General features: G+C 37.1%; 1 protein-coding gene across 1 annotated transcript; it reads right to left on the bottom strand.

Annotated features, from left to right (window-relative positions):
• Window positions 1–16,155: 16,155 nt before the first annotated feature.
• Window positions 16,156–20,929, bottom strand: irx1a (iroquois homeobox 1a). Its single transcript, XM_084089579.1, has 4 exons — window positions 20,071–20,929; window positions 17,679–18,678; window positions 17,288–17,360; window positions 16,156–16,516 (listed from the first exon to the last, which is right to left on the bottom strand). The coding sequence occupies exons 1-4, from the start codon at window positions 20,305–20,307 to the stop codon at window positions 16,459–16,461; spliced, it is 1,368 nt and encodes a 455-aa protein (XP_083945705.1). The 5' UTR covers window positions 20,308–20,929; the 3' UTR covers window positions 16,156–16,458.
• Window positions 20,930–23,225: the final 2,296 nt, after the last annotated feature.

Genomic DNA, 23,225 nt, shown 5'->3' with positions numbered 1-23,225 from the left:
CTGAGACATGTTGTTGACAATGTGTGGTTGTTTGTGTCTGGCTAACGAAAATAGATTCACTCTAATAATGCCCTATTCTCAATTTATATGAACAAAGATTGAGAGGGCCCCTCGAGAGGGAATCGCTGTCCCATGCGTCTTCATGTTGTCGGAGGGGCCGTCGTATTTCCTGAATGGAATCATCATACTGTGTGGTGCACTGACATCATTATTTCATGGAAACTTATGATGTGATTATTTGTTCGCAGAATGTACTGTGAACGTTACAATACCAGAGCAGAAATAGCAGTGTTTTGGTTATTTTGACAGTGTTCGAGTCGAGGCTGACTGAGCTGTAATTGTTGACTCTACTCAAATACATGCGAAATTAATTCGCCCTCCAGCAGTGACTTAACAGGATCCAATAATATGTGCCCATAGTTTTTGTAAATATCCATGACAAATTCCATCATTAAACAAGATATGTTTTTTATATACACACCAGCAAACATAATAAACCGCTGGTCTGAGTTTTAAGTCGACACGAGTAGGAATGAGTTGATGTGCTGTATTAGGGTGTTTCGAGTGTTTTCCCAGCCAAGCTTGAATTAGGCTTGAGACTTATTAATTCTCGTGTGAAAAAAAACAAGTGTGCTTAATCGTATTGAATGTGCACTTTTAGTGTACTGCAAATCTTAAAAGATTATTTAAAAATAATAATAATAATAATAATAATTAATAAAATAAAAAGCCAAGTAAGTGCACTTGAAGATAGTACACTTTCATGACTATTTTTACTAAGTGCACTTTTGTAATAATGTAAAATTAAACGTTTTACTTTAATTGTAAATGTAAAGTATGAATATAATTTTAATATTATATTTAAAGTTAATATAATTTTACGGTGCTAAATTGCAAACTCCAATAGAAATTGCATTATTTTATTTAAGTTAAATAAATGTTTGTCAGCAGTACACTTTAACCATATTTAAAAAACAATAGTCATTATGTAATTATGAAAAATTATGAAAATTATTAAATGACATAAATAAGTACTTAAATACTATTTAAGTGGGTCTAAACACTTTAAAGGTCAGTTCATTGCATTTAATATAAAAAGAAAATCTAATAGGTTTTATTTAATTCCAAATAACATGCAATTAAGTGAAATACAGAATAATATATATATATATATATATATATATATATATATATATATAATATTAATGTTTAAGTATATGTTAGTTCTGTAATTAAAACTCTTACTAAATATGTATTTCTTTCACAAGGTATTTTTGTTGAAAAAAATGTATGTATGTATGTATTCAATGTATTCAATGTATATGTATTTTTTTCACTTACTAAATGTGTATTTCTTTCACAATGATTGATTACTAGATTGCATCTAATCTGCATCTGCTAATAATTAACTCCTAAAAGTCCAAACTGTAATTACAACAATGAAAATGCTTTTGATTCTCTCTATAGTGGGAAAACTATCCAAAAATATTAATGATCAAGAGATTTTACAGGTGCAACCCACATACTGTACGTGGATTGTTCTGGCAAAATGTAATTCCTGTTGATGATTATTTTAAATCTTCATTTTGCTCTCTAGAGTGACAACGCATTTCCCTCCTAATACCACCTGCTTCCGGCTATAGCAATAGCAAGTACCAAATCATGGTTCACAGCTTTTTTTTTTATACCAAACTATGTCCCATCCCAACTTCCTGTTTCACCAGGAAATACATCATCACACGAAAGAAAACTGAGCGTATTGATTTATGGTGAGTATGGTGAACAATCATAAATCACCCATACAAAAGAAATCCTGCGTTTTTAATATTAAATAGATTAGATGGATAAAAGCAAATAAAGAAACAAGTGAATGAATCTACCAGTAGTTTAAATAAGCACATTTTGGGAAGTGTAAAACAAGTACTCTGTGTTTGGAGTGGTGGTTTACCTAAGTGAGTTAATGTGTGACACATTAGAGACCGCAGTAAGATGACACGCTGCACAGTTAACGAGTCGAACATATGTTCTGAATCTGTGTGACTGCTGGCAGACTTCACAGGCTAGTTGAGCAGTAAAAAGGATTACCTAACCCGTTGGAGTGATTCTCCAATTTATAACAGAAGGAATGGAGAAAGGCTACAAACCACAAGGGGGCCGAAAGAAAAATAAATCTAGGGTTTCCCATTTCTGACACATGTAGAGGTAGTGTGTGAGCGTTTAAATCACACGCCTTGTTGAAAAGACTTGTGTATTTACCCAGAGTTTGCCGTGTCTCTCCCCAGAGGTCTGCTGTTGGGTCATTACGTAGAGGCATGGCTTCTCTCAACTGATGTTGGCCAGCATGTGCGCATGAAACCAAGCCTGTCCAGCCTTGTTTGGGAGAAAGAGCTAATCAATTGTGGAACTGATATGCGGCTAAAACAAATTAGACTTCAAACTAATTCAAATATTCTTTGAGAGATGGATGCGGGACGTTGTTGCGGCGACATATGCTGCGTTTTGCAGAGCACGCTTTAAAAGCGAGGCCTGCAGAATGTAAACTTTATGGCAGTGTTCGAATTATGCCAATATTTGGAAGAAAGGTCTTAGAAAGCTTTTTCCAGTAAAAAAAAAGAAGTTTATTTACAGTAAAATCTGTTTTTCTGCTGTCACAATCACAGTTCTCCTCATGTGCCCCTAGAAATTAATACAGTATGTGTTGCATTTCACTTATTTTAATTAGTGTTTCCATTTGTGTTTTTAAAGTTCCCAAATAATGCTATTTTAAAGGCTCCTTATTTTGTTTTAGAGTCTCCTAAAATAGGTTTGCATGCATCTAAGGTCAAAACACACTTACATTTTCTCACAATATACACTGCACATCAGTCTGAAAACTGTTTGTTTGAAGATTCAGTCTCTCAAAACCGAACTCTTCCAGGCCTCAGCTGCAACTACAGTGTTTTAGGGCGGGGCAAAGTAGGCGTCGTTCACGGGCAGCCAAAGAAGACCATAGGCTGGCTTTATGCAAATTTGTTACATTGTTAGGTATTAATTATATAACAGGAAGTGAGACAGGAATTGCTGACAACTGGTTTCAGTTGTTCAGTAATCGATTAAAGCAACACTAAGGATCATTTTTTACCTTAAAATAATGTTTCCAAAATCGTATCAGTGGTTCATCAAGTCGTAACAGGGTGAAAGGCACTTCTGGATTCGCTTTGCGGCCCTGTATCTGCTATAACCACACTATGCAAGTTCGCCAAACCGGGTCGCGTTTCTGTAGTTCGAATGAGACATAAGAAAACTACAAATTTGACTTGCTTTACGTCAAGCGTTACAATTAGTCAACAATTATTTAGTTTTTCTTCATTTCTGATGTCGCAATACATCATACTTTCATGAAATCATGCAACATACTCTACCTTGTCTGTGGACATCGTTCATTCAAAGCCGGTGCTGGATAAACAGGGAGCGTGCGTGCGAAGTAGTGTAGGGCGTGTAGGGCGACCGAAGAGGAAAAGTTCCTTAGTGTTGCTTTAGGTTCAAAGTAGTTACTGATTAGCTAATAGTGAACTACCACATTCAGCTAAGCGCTATTACTTACTAATTCGTTAATCAGAGTTTCTTGTTAGTTAATAGTAGTTACTAGAATGTTAATAGTGTGTTACACATTTGTTCCTGTTTAATTTTTAATTTATGAAGGAACAGTATTCTAAAGTGTTACCTTTATTTCTTTTAGGAGACAATACTTTTATTTTCTGTGCACTTTGATCTTTAAAACATTGCAGACATTTTACATTCATAAACAGCTCTATTACACACTGCATGAAAGATAATATTTGAAAAAGCATAATAGAGGCACTTTAATTGTGCGTCTGCTGTAATGAGGGATGGTTTAGTAGCCCATGATTTTAAAGATAACTAGAATAACTGGATTTCAGTCCTCTATAGCCCAACATAATTAAAAGCATCTTATATGCGTGTATCAGATTTAGTGAATTAACATAAAGAACAAAGCAATGCGTTTGTTTTTTGCAATTATATATCTCCAGCATGCTTGTATTTTAATGCATTGACTTTTGATATTTAAAAAAAAAAGATATTTTCAGACCACGTCAGTTTTAAATTATGCTATTATTTATTATTATTATTATTATTATAATAATCATCATTTAATTAATGCTTCATATCCAGCTGAACTTCTTTATGAGCTTGTCTTTACTCTTAATTACATGGCAGAGCCACTTTTGTCATTTACATACATATAATACAGCATACTCTCCATGAAGATTTGCTATATTTTCAGAATTCTTAAAGCAACTGAATGAGTCGAAGTATGAGTTTCTGTATGTGGCCGTTTGCAGCAGACGGTTAGCTAAACCTCTGAATGAAACAAGGCCGTTCATTACCGAACTCCTGTTCGAACTTTTGATGAGATTACAGTTGAGAAGCGTTGCTCCAAAAAATCCTCCTACAAACCAAACAGTGTGCTCTGATAATAGCCCGTGCAACGCCTTTGGTAGCGCCGTAATCGTTACAGGCTGCTGAGGGTTTTTCAGAACTAATGTTTACAGTTGTTTTGGAGTGGACAAAGAAGGCACCCAGAGGACAGCAGGGTGTGTGTCTCTTCTCTGCAGATTGTGGTTAACCAGGTCTCATCTGGAGACCTTATGCTTGGCTCATCCCACTCCAGTCCCCTTGTCTTTCCCCCTCCTGATATTGTCTACATTCCACATCAGCTATCTCTGGCTGAACATGTCATCCGCTGGTATGTGCTGATGGTTTGCTTTTATGGGGCTTTCATGTGTGCAGTGTGTGCAGTAATTGCTGGATGGGATGTACTCATAATAAATCAATTTGTCATAGAAGGAGAATTTGCTGAGTGGAAGGGTTCACGGACAGGTTTGTGGCCTGTCGCGCTGCCTGATTCCCTGACTGTCGTGTCCCACCCTGTGCGACTGGGTCCACTCCATCGATTGTACTACTGTGTGGTGTACAGCTCTGCATTTGTACAGCAATCGCTTCGTGTTTTTGTGGCGCTTCTGCAGTTTAACAGATTTTGTGCTGAACTAAAGCTTTGTTTGTCAGCATTTAAACAATTATGCCAAGGAGTTATTTTTTTATGCATGTGCTGCAATACTTTGTTCCACCACTAGGTTTGTCAAGGTTTGAAAAAAAGGTTCAAATCAAGGTTTGTGCTATAAAGTTTGGTTAACGCTTTCTCGCCATTGACAAGTTTTTCCAGCAATCCATGTTTTCACTGTTATGCAGTAGGGGGCGCTATTATGCATCTTGTGAAATAGGACAGAAACTACACATCTAAAAACAGGTAAAGAAGAAGAAGCAGAAACAATCGATAAAAGATTGCCTACACACATAAGCTAACGCAATCAACAAAAATTAAACACCATACTGTATAAATCAAAACTGCGTTACAGAATGAAATTTTGAACCCATGAAGAGGCAACGCCTGTGCAAGTTTTGAGGGTGCTTTTTGCTTTTTGTTCAATTTTTTTTTAGTTGTTGCTTAAAAGCAGATGCTCTGTTCTTTGTTTTGATATATTGTGTCTTCAGATGTAATCATACAACAAACTATTCTGGGGGCCATGAAAGTTTTGCGAAAATGATTAAAAACTTTGGCCGGGAATAAATTAACATTACCATTTGTACCCTGATGCATTACATGGCCTCAAATATATTGTTGCAACTGCAATCCAGAGCTGCCAATTATTGCCATGCACCTGCTTTAATGTTATGATATTATTTTAATTTTCAAATAGCAAAATAGTTCAGTGTTTCGCCATAAGCTGGTCCTGTAGTGTGTCATTTCCTTTGAAACCCTCAACCTCCCCAGCTCCACCTGTCTCAATCTGGATTACACTCATTTTGCAACTTAAAGGTTAAATTTGTAACGTACAATAGTGGCCAACAGTGATGTGTTGGGGGGATATTTGCTTTTAATGAGTCTACAATTTCCATTAAACCATCAAAAAAAGAGAAAAATAAGTTTAATAAGAGGAAAGAACTAAACACTTAGTTAAGGTATTTATCTGACAAAATTATTTGGCAATAAAAAGGCAAACTACAGCTGCAGGTTTTATTTTACTATGCAAGAATTAAAATGCATAGAACAACAAAAATCTCACCAGAAAATGCATACACTGACTAAAACAATATTTTATTGCACGTATTCATAATTTCACCTTGGTCAAAAATTATGTCTGCACAATCAGGCATGTTTCATTTCATTATCACAAATAAAACAATTGACTCCAAGCACAACTATGCAATATGCTTACAAAATCTTTAACACACTTTTTTTTCAGATATTTGAATAAACAATAATTATGCAGAATCAGTATTAATTGAATGTCATATAAATGTGGGTCTTTTGTGCATTGAAGCTTTAATTCTTTTCCTAATTTTTTCATTTCAACTATTAGATTGCAATCCAAAAATTAGTTTATTTTCTGATAGAGTTGCAGACATGAGGAAGAAAAAAAAAGCTAAATGCAAATAATAAACTGCAACTAACCACATATATGTGCACAGTAGCAATAGGCTGATCCGCTTTTCCTATATATTGTATTGTCAATCTAATTGTTAAGTCAAAGGCCATTTGTGCCATTTGTCCTATTAAAGTGCACATTATTTTGGCATACATCAGGCAGATGTCAATATGGACAGGTTCTGTGTCATGTCCTCATTTTCACACACCATGAACAAATTTGACCAAAATTCTCCACCGATTTTGAGCAACTCTCTGTGACCCAGTACAGTGTTTAATTACTCAGAGGGACTGGTAAACACTGACAGCTTTACCCACAATCCACCTTGATGCTAAGTCAAAACAGAGCTCAGAGGAAATCACATCCTCCCGTACTCTGTCACACTAAGGCAGAAACTACATTAGCAGAGGAGAAAGAGAGGAGGAGGAGGACGGGGGTGAAGGGATTGGGGGGTTGGGTGCTTTTATTCTGTAACACAACAGAAGACTCTGGCTGATACTCAATCGGAACAGGCCTGTATTTTCTTCACAAGGTCAGAGAGGGCAGCAGTCGGAGTGAATTGCAGAAACGGGGAGGGTGCTGGATAAACGTTTGCTTTCCCCAGCCGTGCTGGGATTAGGCGAGGGCAGGTATAGCGCACTTCAGAGCCAGCCAATTAACACCGTCAGCACCAGCCGGAAAAAAAAGGCTCCCGCTACGGAGTGAGCCACACACTTTCACTTGCCTTTTTTCATTGCGGGCCGATCCACACACAGCTGTTAAACTGGCAGGTTTTTAAGCATTGCTGATGGGTGAAGGAGCTCCTAAAGATTTCTCAGCAGTGCTTCCTGAGGAGAGATGGAGGGTAAGCAATCAATGTGCCAGACCTTACAATGCGGAAAAGGATGGAAGATAGTGGCTCCGGACCCCCCATCCCCAACCCTGCTTTTTCTTTTTTTTTTGTTGAGTGAGAAGTGGCTGATATTGATGTCGGGCCTGAACACAACAGGCTGGAATGGCCTGCTGGGAAGACTTGGAAGTTGGGTTGACTTCTTCATCCAATCCTTCGCTCCCCTGCCTGCCACACACCAACTGCTGGCATTTCAACAGCTTTGATACATATTTTAAAGGCTTCGCTGCATCAGAACTGTACTAATCTTAGTTAAAAGGAGCAGCGCTCTACACAGATTTCAGTGTGGCGGCCCACTGACTCTTGATGGAGATCTCTGAGAAGGAGAGTCTCGTGATCTGGGCGTGGACGGACAACCTTTCTTTTTCATTTTTTTCAGTTTAAAACACGGTCAAACGTACACCGGTGATGGACAAAAGGGGGGAACATGACCTTTCTGACTTTCAAAAAAAAGGGCCTTTCATATGTCATTTGCTTTACACTGACAATTTGTTAATTTATCCAGTGTCTCATATCTTTCAAAACTCAAATTGATATATAAAGAAATTTGAACATGATATGATCCCTTGCATTTGCATACTATTGGACTAAAATATCTACAAGACTGCTAGGTTCCCCTCACAATCAATCACTCAATCAAACAATTGGTAACACTTTATTTCAATAGTCCACTTTAGACATTCTACTAACTATAAGTAACTTTGCAACTACATATCAACAAACTCTCATTAGAGTATTAGTAGATTGTATGCTTAATATCTGCTAACTGCTAACAAATTTTGATGCTCCCCAACAGACTATAAGAAACTTGGCAACTGTAAGTCAACTTATTCTACTAACCCAAACCCTAACACCTAACCATAACCTAACAGTCTACTAATACTCTAATGAGAATCAGTTGACATGTAGTTGCAAAGTTACTTGTAGTTAGTAGAATGTCTAAAGTGGACTACTGAAATAAAGTGGAATCAATCAATCAGTCAATCAATCAATCAATCAATCAATCAATCAATCAATCAATCAATCAATCAATCAATCAATCAATCAATCAATCAATCAATCAATCAGTCAAGGTCTATGATGCTACTAGTTGTGGATGTATGAATAGATTACACAGCATCCAGAAACAAAAATGACTCAAAATATATCCTGACAATGAAAAAAGAAACTCAAATTAATCTATATTATGCCCACTTACGGGTTGAGAAAGAAAATATGGATAGACACATTCTCGCTTGATAAGAGTGATGAATGCAGATCCGTGAAAATCCATCTCAGCGTTTTACAGTCGTGATGATGCATGGTTTGTTTTTCACATAATAGTGTTATTGGAGGTGATCGGTGTCAAGATGTTCTTTTATAATTCCCTCAGCTCAACACTGTCCCGGCAGCTGCTTTACACGGAATGTAAAAAGAAGTAACAATAGGTTGACTTATTGTGTCGTGTCCTTTATCTTCTGCAGGCTGTTTTAGAATCATACCCCTGCTTGCCGTTCAAAGTAATGTCTTACTGTTTATTAAACCATCACCCCCACCCATCCATCGCTTTCTTTCCCAAACCTCACAGTTTATTGTTGCCAGGGTACTGAGATATACATCTGATCATTTCCTCATTCTCAGCAAATCTCTGACATTAGTGGCATTCGTGTCAGTGTACGCGTAAATCTTCTTCTATCTGCCGCACAATATGACTCACACTAAGTGACTTCTCAGCTATTATTGGTGCAGAAGAGATAGTAAGACGAAAAAGAGACGGATAAAGAAAGGCAAGGAGAGTTGATCACATGCTGGACAATATTGGTGGCAGATGTGGCCACCAGATCCCAGTGAAACCAGGATGGCATTTCCTCAGGATAAGACTATATATTTTTGAAACTTTGATGTGAGTGCTCTCCAGAAATATGTAGGACGTTGCGTGCATCTGATCTGGCGATGTCAATCGTGGGGATGAACTATAAAGTCAATCTTGCGTTTTGACTTTGAGGGTTGCAACGGTGATTAGCATTATTCATCTGGGATCTATTTCAGTTGCATTTTTGCTGTCAGCGGTGAAATATTTCAACCAGTGGTGCTTGCCATAGCAAACAAACTCGGTGTTATGATGTTAGCGTGTTAAAGTGCAGTGCCAAGGTAATGCAATGTGGTTGCAAAGGTGTTCTAAGTCGTTTTTAGCTTCTTGCTATGCAATAGGGTCTGTAGAAATGGCTTGGGTCCTTCAATGTGCGTCTTTGGGATTTTTTCACCTGCCTTATGATCCAGCAGGTAAAAACGGTGTGTCTGATCACTTAGTAAAGTAACACCTGTCCTCAACAACACACATGATTTGAGGAGTCATTCATGTCTAGAGTGAAAACGTCCAAGTTTAACACTTACAGGTTAAGAATTTAGAAAGAAATGTTCAATAGTTGTTGTAATGCTTGACTTGATTCATTTCTGAAATCAAGAGGTGAAGAAAAGCAAATAAAGTGCAACGGCCCACTTTTTCAGCAGTCTTGGCTGGTTTAAAAAAGTCTTCAGTGGTTTAAGCTGTGAACCAAACCAACCAGCTACAAGGAGAACCACGACATTACAAATGTTGATTATGAAGCAAAAAAGCATTTGAAAATCAGTCAAAAAAACTGAACTGAACTGATTTATTTAAGGCAAGAACTACAATCCCATGCAGCATTGCAAATTAAAAACTTATACAATATTTAAACAGTTTGAGAGCCTAGGGAAACTGACTCTACTTCATTCAACGTGCTTCATGGGAGTAAAGAGTTCTTAAATGCAGTTTGCTTGTCACGACTGGTGGATATTTTGGCGACATTATGGGTAATATAGTTTTTCCACCAGGAACTGTGTTGTTAAGTAACACTTTATTTCGATGGTCCACTTTAAACATTCTACTAACTATAAGTAACTTTGCAACTTCATATCAACTTATTCTACTAAGCCGAACCCCTAATACCTAACCCTAACCTAATACTCTAATGAGAAAGTTCCTTATAGTTAAATAAAGTGAATTTCGAAATAAAGTGAAGCCATGATGGCTAAAAAAAACTGATGCGCTACCTCATAGCTCACAGTAGGTCTGTCTTTCGTAAATTATTATTAAAAATCTGTTCCCCTGTGGAGTAAATGAATGGGATTTTAACACCCGGCTCTGAAGGCAACGTGATTGTTTAGCAACATGCTGACATTAGTTTAGGTTGGGCTCTTGATGAGCGAGTGTTGAGTGAGAATGCTATGAATTAGCACCTTAGCCTCATTAGAATTGTCTCTGGATCTAAAGAAGTTTGCTTTGGTGGTGTGATGTTTCCGAGGATGAGCCGTACTGTACGATCACACCCTGAATGCTAACGACTCTTTTGCCAGGTGTCAGGGTTTGGCAACATCAAACACCTCCAGGTCACGGAGCCAAACTGAAATAAGGAACTGGTTCGACACAACTGTGTCCACATTCTGTAATGTATACTCAACCATATCAGTGTTTGATCTGCTACATCAAACTAATTCATCATCTATGGCTGCTCACGCGGCTTCAAACCCCCGCCAGTCATCACTCGTCCGATAACTCACCAGTCTGCTAACTGGGGGGTTTATATCCTGATTTGCCACGGCGAGTTCGAAAAAAAAAAAAAAAAATTGACATCGGCCGCGATGCAGATTAGAGGAACTGATCTGATATCAGCTTCTGCCGCGCACATGTGTGGAGGGGGAATAACTGAGCCAGGCCCCAGCTGCTGGGTGACACTTCACATACATACATTTCTCTTTGTACAGACCTCTGGAATTAACCCAAACCCACAATGGCATCACATCAGAAAGGAGCGCAGGAAAGTCTGACTTTATTATCCCTCTGTGGAAATTTTCATGCGGAGGGATAAAGCTCTGTAACGGCTGTCTGCTGTTTATTAGGAGCAGCACAAGACAATAGCAGCCTCGGGGAAGGGTCAGACAGTCCGTTCTCGGTGTGTGTTAGGCTTTGGAGGACTGGTCACCGGGAAATGTGCATATAGCAAGCACTCCAAAATACAAATGCCTGCATAACATCTTTGCTACTAGTTGAGTGTTTGTTTGATTGATTTGTGTTACAGTTTTAAAACCCAAATGTTCAAATCCAAGATAATCCATTTTAAATATTGCCAGGATGTCTTTTATAAAAAATAACTTTAGCAAACGATTTGTAACCATTCAAGGTGTAAGGTTACATGAGTGATGACCTTTGACCCTCATCATTTTATATGATATGTTATTAGGTTTTTGTTTATGACAACATAAATTCAATGAATTGTAACTGTCTGATGAAAGTGATGAATTGTCTGCCTCTGTTATAGTAATGGATGGGAATGGGATCGAGGGTGATTATTCTCCTGTTTTTAAATACAAAAAAATATATATAATAATAATACTTGCATTAAATGAAGTGCAATGCATTAAAGGTTTATACCCACAATTTATCTTGAACTACTAGAAGCTTTTGGAAGCTGGAATTGTATCATGGAATGCCAAGTAATCTGACTGCATTTTTTTTTCTAACCTATATTCATAATATTTTTCTTAATAATAATAATAATAATAATAATTATATATATGTATAAATATTTGTGTATATATATATACACACACAATTTATTTTATATATAAATAGAAATATTGTATGTATAAATAACACATTTTTCTTAAATATATACAGTACATGCATCTGTGTGTATTTATATATACAAAATAATTATACACAGTACACACATATGTGACCCTGGATCACAAAACCAGTCATAAGTTGCACGGGTATATTTGTGGCAATAGCCAACAAAACATTGTATGTGTCAAAATGATTGATTTTTCTTTTATGTCAAAAATCATTAGGGAGTTAAGTAAAGATCATGATCCATGAAGATATTTTGTAATTTTCCTACCGTAAATATATTAAACATATATATTTTTGTGAGTAAATGCAGCAAAATCATGAACATAAATGGACAACTTTAAAGGCTATTTTATCAATGTTTAGATTTTTTTGCACCCTCAGACTCCAGATTTTCAATAGTTGTATCTCGGACAAATATTGTCCTATCCTAACAAACCATACATCAATGGAAAGCTGCTAAACATGTACAGTTGATAAACAGGTAAACATCAATAAATTAATTATTTATTCAGCTTTCAGATGATTTATAGATCTCAAAAAAATAAAATAAATACCTTTGTGACTGTAATTGGTTTTGTGGTCCAGGGTCACATACAGTATTATGAAAAACACAAACTTTTATTTCGGATGTGATTAATCGGGATTAATCATTGCACAGCCCTTATATATAATACTAGCAGTTGTCCCTTGTTATTTGTGCGAGTACCGTGAGATCCTCCCTCCCTCCCTCCCTCTCTCCCTCCCTCCCTCTCTCCCTCCCTCCTTCTCTCCCTCTCTCCCTCTCTCCCTCTCTCTCTCTCTCTCTCTCTGTGGAACCAGGGGCCCTGCCTCATCCGGTGGCATGTTCTACAGCAACCCATCGCTCCTGGGATGAAAAGACGATGACCAAGGTATTCGTTCAATTCAACCTCTATTGTTGTTTTGGAAACAAGGAACAGCAAAGTAGTCAAACCATAACATGGTGTATGGCAAGTGTGGATGTGTGTGACTACTGGACTCCCCGACTTGCAGTTCCCAGCAGGGCCCGACCATTGTTGAAGGTATTCACCCAGTGCACTCATGAAACTAGATAAATGGATTAGTTCTTCAGAGATACTGGCGGCATCTTCAAAAAGACAACACCGTGGGGCGGTTCGGAGGGGGGCATGAAGGGGCGGGGGGGTGCATGAATGACCTGTTTCTGCCAAAAAGACAAGACAGTGATAAACTTTCCTCTCTCTTTTACACTGTGACAGAGACACAAGCATCATGGGAGAGAATCACTCCTACTATGTGGGAGCAACAGTTTATGTGCCTATAGTAGTTGCATTATTTATTATTCCTATTGGATGGCATTTATTTGCTTCATCAGATTTGTTTTGTCACACACATATCACACAGCATTTTCCATGTCTTTCATATAAGATTATGATAATAATTTAAACGATTATCGTGATTTTTTTTTTTTTAACCCCTGTCTCATCTTTATTTCTATCCCTCCCACACTTGCATTTCCCTTTATTCTGTTACGTCGTTTTTTGGCTGTCATTTATAGCTCGGGGCGGCGTGTGACAGTAGCTGAAGTGTCAGAGTAATTATGGGTTCCAGTCCCGTTTATTTCTCGTTAGACAATTGACTGTACATCAAGTACAGAATGAGTAATTACGTGTGCATTAGCGAATCCCACCCCGATGGCCTCCAGCACTAACCCCATGCTAGTACAGGACAAAAGATATAAATGAAACACCGGGAGGTTATTTCATCTCAACCACAACAAGCGCACCAAAGGAGATGAAGACGAAATAACGAGGAGAGAGCTGAAATGCGCACACCTGCCCTGACTTGACCTCTGTTTATCAAGGGACAAGTTTTTATTACTATAATAATAATAATAATAATAATAGCCTAATAATAATAATAATAATAATAATAATAATAATAATAATAATGATGGTGATCATTATTAGTAGTAGTAGTAGTATTATTGCTAGCATACAATTATAATTCGCTTAAGGTCGTTTCTTGTTAACATTTTCTATGCAGTGCCGAACAGAATTAGTAGGCTACTAAAAATTAGTAGGCTACTTTCTTAAAAGTCGGTTAAGGCGGGATTCGTCCAAAACTGTTAGTACAGCGATAATAATAATAATAATAATAATAATAATAATAATAATAATAATAATAATATGCACTGTTGCGATTTATTTGTTCACTTCTAAATAATGCCGAGAATAAACATAAAACATGACCGGCCTATATTACTGACCTTTTCGTTCATATTTTGGTTGTTTAATGTTACTAATATAACTAAAAATAATTAAATAAATAAATAAATAAACAACTACAGTAAAATAATATAGACCTTTTTTTTTTTTTTTTTTTTTTAAAGAAAAGAAAAAAAGAAATCTTACAAAGCACATCTGAATATTTCGATCGCATAAAATCCTCGGTGAATATTTAAATTCAGTCTTGTCATTATTTTTTGGATTATTTGGAGCTTTTAACATTTTACTGTATTTTTACTCGACTACTGAAATGTAAAATCAAAACACTTTGATCGTTTTAGTCCAAACAATAGGCTACGCAAACGTGGCCCTTGATTTGATCTAATGTTATTGGAATAAAATGTTAGATATAATTTAGAATAAAATGTTATAAATGTTAGAATAAAAGGCTGTTGATTCAAAGTATACTGGATTATTTTCTCATCTGAAATGTCTGTAGTTTCATGAAAAAAAAAAAAAAATGTTCAGTGATTTTCTGATTTCTCCTGTCCTTTTCCATGTAAACCAGCTGTAATGACTCTACCGATCTATAGAGGTCGCTGCAAGCTTTCATTTATTTGCAATTCGGCAAATTCTGGTTTCCTGCATCAATAGAGTTTTAAATACTTTTGTTTTTATAATATTGATCTCACAATATACTTTAAAACTCTTTCAGACATGTGATCACAAAATAAAAAGCTTATAAAAAAAAATAAATAAATACAAATTCATGTAACTATCCTAATATACTAATATATAACACCTTTTATCCCAATATATATATATATATAGTATCATTATTTTTTACCTAAGTTAAATTTATATCTTAGTAGATGTTGTTATTATTTTTGCTTTACATACTCTGAACTGTACCAAAATGCCTTGTATTTGTCTTGTACTTTTTGTACTTGTCTAATTGAACTAATATATATATATATATATATATATATATATATATATATATAACAATAATAATAATAATAGTTTTAAATGGAACAAAAAAATCAGAGGGCAAGTTTAATGTAAATATGTAGGATATATAAACAGACAATGCCACACAAAAAACAGTTAACGTGTAATTGGCAAAACAGCTGTACTATCATTCTATATTAACATTTTGTGTGTAGTTTTTGTAGTCACAATTTGAACGCACTGACTTAGACTTTTTGATGAGTTTGTATGTTCTTGATTAATTGTATATAGGCTATGTTTGAATTATTGAACTTGAAAATTGAATTTCGCTTCCAAACAATTAATGTCTGTCAATTGTTATACTATTTGGCCACGGTTAAAAACTGTAATATTGTGAAACAAATTGTAATTATTAGTTTATAAATTGTAAACAATATGAGCGGTAGTGTCTCATGCTGATGACGCAGAGAGGCCTCAATCCACACTCCCTCTGAACTGAATGTCACTCTCCTCAACACATTAATAATTTATTATCGTATCGAGTTTTTTTCTTTCTTTTTTTTTTTTTTTTTCTTCCTCTGACAGATTAGATTTTAACCATTTGATTTTGTTTGCACAGGGCGTTCCCACATTATTACTTAATGATATTCCCAGCTGCTTCGGTCCATTTTCCGCCGCCAGCAGCCATCTGGTCTCTTATTAGCACCTCAATGCATTTGCAGCAGCTCCATTTAACAATTGAATCTGAACACTCCCGCAAAATATTTCCAGATCCATTTTGGGCCTCATGCATCTAAATAACCGACAGCTTTTCCCCGCTTTTAAGAGCATTCGTTATTATAATTTTAGATGATTAATAATGAAATTATATTATGATGGATTTATTAATAAAAAGAAAAATAATAAAAAGAAAAGAAAAAAATTAAACGTAACGTCACTAAAACATTTAACCCTTCAGAAAACAAACCAAAACACAAAAAAACCCTCTTTGCATTTGTCTATAATTTCATTTAGTTTATTAGACAAAATATATGATCTGGACAAACTCCGTCAACTCACTATTTACAAATGTGGGTCACCTTAAAGGAAAACACCAACACATAAAGACAAAATAAGCCTACCAATGTCCCACGGTAAGGAAGGGATCACAGGTGTCATTATATACATCTCCACCGGGTGCTAATCAAACTCGGACATTTGTTTTAGAGTAACTGGGTGCTATGCTGAATTGATTTCGTTTTCATTGTCCCATTATGAGTGCCATCAGTCCTTTTTGCGGGGCAAATGTCTTGATCAAGCGGAAGAGAGAGCTGTTAGGACCCTCTGTGTTGATTCCTGCTGGTTTCTTGGGCTGTGGACACAGACACACACACAGAATTGTGATTTAATTTCCTTAAAAATATCGAGGCATTTCACTGTTAGCCACACATTTTAACAGCTAATTTCCTGAACGTTATAATACAACAATTAATTATATGATAACAGATCAGTAGCGAGTCAATATACATCGCATTAAAGCCTTGGTTGTTTTTGTTTTCAAAGCGTTTCCGTGCAATAAATTATTTCACATGAAATTTTGGAAAAGCAGTCTGTTTCGGTCTAAAATAGACTTTTAATACAATCCTGATATTTACCAACAACACCACTGGCGCAACTAAGTCAAGTCCAAAAAAAAAAAAAAAAAAAAAAACGGTTCTGCTAAAATTGTGGCACTTAAAAGGGGCAAGTTTTCAGCATCACTGCTCCCCCGAGGTTCACTTTCCCCAAGGGTCTTTAGGAAAGGCACACAACCCCGGTGACTTGATAAGTAGTTATTCTCCAGAGAGGCATAGAGTGTGTGTGAGTGGGGAGGGGGATTCGTGGCCTTTTGTCACCAGGAAAAGCACAACTATTTATTATAAGCGCTAAGCGCAGATTTCTCTCTGTCTGTCTGTTAGGAAATCTGTATCCCAAGAGTCTTTTCCGATAAGCAGTTTTAAAAAACAACCGTTCGCTGTTGCATGCGTTTCATCTGGTATAACGATGGCCTACTAATAATACTACTAGGCCTGCTATTAATAATAATAATAAGAAGAAGAAGAAGAAGAAGAAGAAGAAGAAGAATAACATAATACAAATTTACCTGTCGTGAAGAGGACGAAACGATGACTTTAAAGGTTGCGTTGGTGATTCATTTCTGAGGACATTTTCACGATCTAAGAATTAAAAACAAAACCAAACGTTGGAATTAGATTGATTGGAATTAAATCCGCAGCATTATTGTACAGATTTGTTTTTTATATGTAATTGTTAATATTTTATTATGTAATTTTATTATGTCTTATGTCTTATATATATATATATATATATATATATATATATATATATATATATATATATATATATATAGGGTAACAACAGCAAAAAACACAACAGCAACTACAATAACTATAGGCCTAATAATAAAAATAAAATAAAAATATGGTACTGCCACATTTGTGCATATACACAGGTCTGTTGTGATTTGTGCATACCTATGTGTTTTGGACTGAGGTCCTCTGGCGCCTTGTCACTGTTCGCGGCTGCCAGGGTCGAGGCCTGCTGCTGCTGCTGCTGTGAGTGAACAGGATGATTATGATTATGATGATGCTGATTGACGCCCAAGAAAGATCGGACGTTCAGGAGGGAGTTTTGGCCCAGAAACGCGCCATTTGTCCAGTTGTGGAACTTCCCAATCTGGCACGTGTACAGTCCGTGGCTGGGCAGGAAGGCCGGGTGTGTGCCCGCGGGAGTGGCGGGAACAGAGGGTGACGTAGGTTTTTGCGAGCTATCTGGACTGGTTGCGGTTTCTGCTAACGACCATATTTTGGGCTTATTGCTAACCGGAACTTGAAAACCTCCCTGTCGGCCCGGCGACAGAACCCTGGTGTTGTTGTTGTTGTTGTTTCCGTCAGACGGCTCTTTGCCGGCAGAAATGACGTTTGATTTGGATTTCTCGAAGGCCTCGTGAGCCTCCAGCGCAAGCGCGCGCCGTTTCTCCCGCAAGCTTTCGAGCTCCCCGCGTTTTTCCTCATCCTCCTCGTTGCTTTGATCTCCGTCGTTGTCGTCGATCTTGTCGATATCTATGCTCTCCAAATCTATTTCCTCTTCATCTTCGTTCTTTTCGGCGTCCCCCTCGGTATCGCTCCCAAATATAATATTGCCATCTTCGTCTTCTTTACTTCTGGCGCCCCATGTCACCTTGTTCTCCTTCTTGAGTCTCCTTCTGGCGTTGGCGAACCAGGTGGACACTTGTGTGAGGGTCATCTTGGTGATGATGGCCAGCATGATCTTCTCGCCTTTGGTGGGATAGGGGTTTTTCCTGTGCTCGTTGAGCCAGGCCTTCAGAGTGCTGGTACTCTCCCGTGTGGCGTTTTTAGGCCTGGAAGGGTCTCCATACTGGAACTGGCCGTAGGGATAGAAGGCAGGGCTCGTGTGGGCAGCAAAGCTCGCAGGGTGAACGCCAGGGCTGTCTTTTAAATCATACTGAGATCCCTACAATGAGGTTGACAAGAGGAAAAAACAAACAGACAATACATCAGATACGTTGCATTTCATACACACAAAAAAGCGCGCAAAATAATTCGGGATCACGCTGTCAAAATTCCATTTCGAAATTTCACTTTTATCCAAATTGTTGCAAATGTAGGCTATCAATCATTTCTTTATTAATCTGACCTCTCCAGAAATCGTGCGAGTTTAGTTTTATTTTTGCAATAATGTTTCCCTCCCCCGACCTTTCATAAACTAATATTTGTTTTGACCTTTGACCAAAATTGCTATATAAAAAGCTAGGCCACATGATAACACACAAATTGAAAAATATGCTAAATATTACCTATATTAATGGCATTCTGGAAAATAACACGGCCTCTGTTGGCCAAAATTACCACATTACTTCGAATCCGGTGTGTGTACAATTCAGCATGTATTTAATTTAAGGTTCGCTCGTGATGTACAGGCCTCAACCTATTACCAATGTTATTATTAGCCTATTATTCATATAGCGTTATATGACACGACATAATTATACACTGCAGTGTTTCTTATTAATAGAAAAAAGCGTTAGGGAAAGTATTTTGTAAGATTTAAATGCGTTTTATATCATTTTAATTGATTTTCCTTGCACAAGAGATTCATGCACATAATGTGGACACAATTTGTAATTATTTGTTACAGGTTAGCGAAAGACACAACTGATTAATATACAACTTTCAATATCTCTCTTTTTCGGAAATTCCGCTTTTGTGAAGTAGGCCTATCACATTTCATTAGTCAAAACAACTCTTTTTGTCACTTTTATTATCATTCATATGTATAATTTACTATAAGTCTCGAAGACATGACGTAGTGAACTGTAAAGTAGTTTCTGAGCCAGAAGGATCGTTTAAAACAATAATTCATTTTACATTGTTTCCAACGCGAACCGCAAATTTCTGGATCGAAACAACTTAAATTATTTATTAAATGTGAATTCAGCTGAATAACAATTATAGCATGTTTTAAATATAGCAATTTGGAAATTACATGATTCGTGCTATTATTATTTAATAATAGTTGTGCGGGTGGCACAACAATTCTTCAACTCAAACACCGAGCCGGTCGACAAACTTTTCTTTTAAAATGGCGGTCGGAAAGGTATTTTAAATTTTATGAGTGCCAAATCTGCAATGCAATTCTAAAAGACTAGAATACATGTTAAAAGCTGTGAGAAACTTCCCATGCACATTGCAAGCTTCCGCTGCGTTAACCTCGCTTGTGCGGCAATCCCCCCCAAAAAATAAAAAAATGTTGGCAATCAACGCTCGCAGATTAAAAGCAATAAAATGCAGAGAGAAAAAAAAAAAAATCAGTCAGCTTTACAGAATGCACATGTGCTTTTCTTACCATTTGGGAGAAAAGAGCCAAATCGGCGCTGGTGTAAGGCAGAAAGGCGCTGTAGTTGTGTGCGTACGGGTACATGCCCAACACCGAGGACACCGCAGCGGCCGCCGCGGACGCGCTTCCCCCGATCTCTGCGCTCCCTCCGCGGGACGACGGAGTTAACACTCCCGGGCGATCGCCTCCGTACACCGCCTGGGAGGCACTCAAATACTGCGGGTAACCCAGCTGGGGGAAAGACATCTCCCTCGCCACGTCGGAAGCCAAAACAAGGCAAAAAACAAATAGCCCACCAAAGCAAGAAGTGAAAGAGTTTCTCTCTCTCAAGCAGGACCGAATGAGAATGGGAAATGTTCGTCTTTAAATCTCAGCTTCTCTTTTGCGGCAAGTCCGTCGGATGTGATCAGATCAACAATTGAGCTCCAACTGATGTCTCTGCCCCTAGGTCCTGGGCTGATCTCTCAGATACAATTTGAAGTTGATGCTTTGATTGGCGTCCCAGGCTCCTCCTCGTTGGCGCATGTGGTTAGTGCATTGGCCAGGGCCACTTTTGCACTGTTTGGAGGATTGTATGTTAAATGTTTAGCATTAGAATCCATTCACTGTAGTGTGACAACCTGTCTACGCGATTTTACAGCTGCCCAGCACTGGGGAAATGAACTGATAGGCACGCGGAACTTATTTTGAATGGCTCATAATTCTTATAAACACTGGAGAATTAAAGCAACACTCGCGATGACACTGATCTTCATAAGGTATTGACGATCAAACAACTGTATTCTTTTGAAGGTGCTTTTTTTTTAAGTGAGTGATTGCTAAAATTGTGTACAGGATTTTACACATTTGGCAAAAAAACAACAACTCTGAATTGAATTATTCAAATGGAGCACTGGCTTTATTGTTTTGTTTGAGTGAGCTTAAATAATTAAAGATATGCATTTCCATACTCTAAACCTCATGATTTTTTTTTTTTTTTTTTTTTAAATCTCCTTTATTATTTGTTGGTACTGTAAAGAGACAGTTTCTAATGCATGGACTTTCTATATTTATGCGCGACGACAGCTTAGGAACTATTATTTTTCTTTGGTAAAATTATTTGTTCTCTATATTTGCAATCAGTGCAGTAAATTAGTTTAAAACATTATAGCACGTTTTTCTCTTCCATTTTTCTCTTCCTCTCTCTCTCTCTCTCTCTCTCTCTCTCTCTCTCTCTCTCTCTCTCTCTCTCTCTCTCTCTCTCTCTCTCACACACACACACACACACACACACTTATAACCCAGAGGCACTTACAAGCATACACACGGGGGTGGGGGCGTTGGGGACTTTGTATTTATGTTTCATTGTTAAATACTGAACGAGGTGATGTCGTGAATAATCGTGAGCACTTCATTAACATGCACACAAGCGTCATTTAGCTAACCCCCCCAAAACTATTAATACCACTAATAATAGTCGTGACAGATAAAGGGATCGCATGTGGTCTAACAGTTTATGATTTTAATGTGTGTGCGATAACAGTGATCTCACTAATCTAACCACATCTTTACCAAAATGCCCCTACTAAATATAATGAACTTGCAGCTCATCTGTTTTTGCTTAATATAGGCAACATATAATTAACATGTAACGTATTGATATTCTTCGAAACGGGAGAAAATGTAGACTTCTTTACAAAATGGGATTTTCGAAATGATTTTTTTTTTTTTTTTTACATTGTAAACTTTTCTTTACTATTTGATTACTTTATTCTATCTAAACGAAACTTGTAAATGGAATTTATGGATTTTAATTCAGTCGAGACATTAAAAGCATGCATTAAATGAGCGTTTTGATTTATCCGAACCGAGTCCGGCTGTGCTCGGGCTCTTGATTCGCTCCTCGGGTCCAGGGTCCGGGACTCGCTCTGTCGTGAGGTCGCTGCTCAAGCGCTTCTAAAGTTGTGCTCGTTGAAAGGATATAGTGGATTTATTAGTTTAACGGCTCAGATGAAGCCAGTGATTGTGATCTGCCCCAGATGGCCGCGAGTGGAGGATCTGTTGAAAATATCTGAGGGCACTGATGCCAATCTGAGGAACACATCAGACAGAAGGAGGAATGGCACTGGCGATAACCCGCTGGAAACGCGCACAGCAGAAGATCATGCAGATATGACAGAAAATATCTCTAAACGACGAAGACAGAGACGTTAAGAAAGGACATTCAATCTTGAGAAATGTGGTAGAGGAAAGAAAAAGTTAGGGGGTGCTCAGTTACTCGCTTTTTATTGAAACATTTAAGGTTCTTTTTACATTTTATTTAATTGACATACAAAACAAGGAACATTCATTGGATGTAAGGTTACACGTAATTCATTTACTGCAAAATGCATTTCGTAGACATGAATGCTCACTTATTTTAAACTGTTTTTTTTTTTTTTTTTTGGAGGTGAGAATCTCAAATTTCCTTTGTCGGTTAAATGGGGGAAATAAATTGTAAAGGGGTTGAAGTTTGACCCTCGTCAAACAATGGCACGTGTAATCTATGGGCAATAAAGCGTGTTCACACTTAACTGATTTATGGGGCTTGTTAAAGTCCCATTATCACTTTCCCTGCAACAGCAAGAGACCAATGCAACTTCACTGGATGTTCTCCTCTGTTTAAGACAGGATTATTTAAAAAGAAATGACATAAATATAATTGTCTTAGAAACTTGTCTTAATATACAGTATATTTTTTGTCTAATATATATTTCTCTCTATATATGTGCAATGTGAAAATTATACTACGCAATGATAGGCATGCATGTATACACACATCTATAAATTATGGAAAATACACTATGCCCTTAAGCAAGCTCTCATTTTTCTGCTCTTCCTCTTTCATATAATAAACCTTAGCTTAGAACAGTGATTACAGTGGGTGAATTCTGCATATTTCAAAGGTTGAGGTTTTTTTTAGACAGGGAAAAAAATAACATTTTTAGACTTTTCAACCATTTCAAAACAACAACAAGAGGCATGCACACATTTTCGTGGTGGGGTTTCACATGCTATTTTATATTCAGAATCTGAAAGATTTCAGGTTTTCTGTACAGTGACTCTGCTTCTGTCTAAGTGTCATTATAACATAAAAACTGCTGTCTGTCCATGCTTTCTTCTCCAATCTTCCTTTTCCATTAATG

This window comes from Abramis brama, assembly GCF_963993115.1.
Source record: "Abramis brama genome assembly, chromosome: 17".
NCBI lineage: Eukaryota > Metazoa > Chordata > Actinopteri > Cypriniformes > Leuciscidae > Abramis > Abramis brama.
Note: the sequence above shows the minus strand (reverse complement) of the source record. Positions and strands in the feature narration are given on the sequence as shown.

Excerpts from the sequence above, each read along its gene's own strand:
- irx1a (XM_084089579.1), bottom strand. The coding sequence starts at position 20,307 with ATGTCTTTCCCCCAGCTGGGTTACCCGCAGTATTTGAGTGCCTCCCAG. Across the intron at positions 17,361-17,678 it reads CCTCAGTCCAAAACACATAG|ATCGTGAAAATGTCCTCAGA; the intron begins GTATGCACAAAT and ends TTTAATTCTTAG. Across the intron at positions 16,517-17,287 it reads TTTCGTCCTCTTCACGACAG|CCCAAGAAACCAGCAGGAAT; the intron begins GTAAATTTGTAT and ends CTGTGTCCACAG.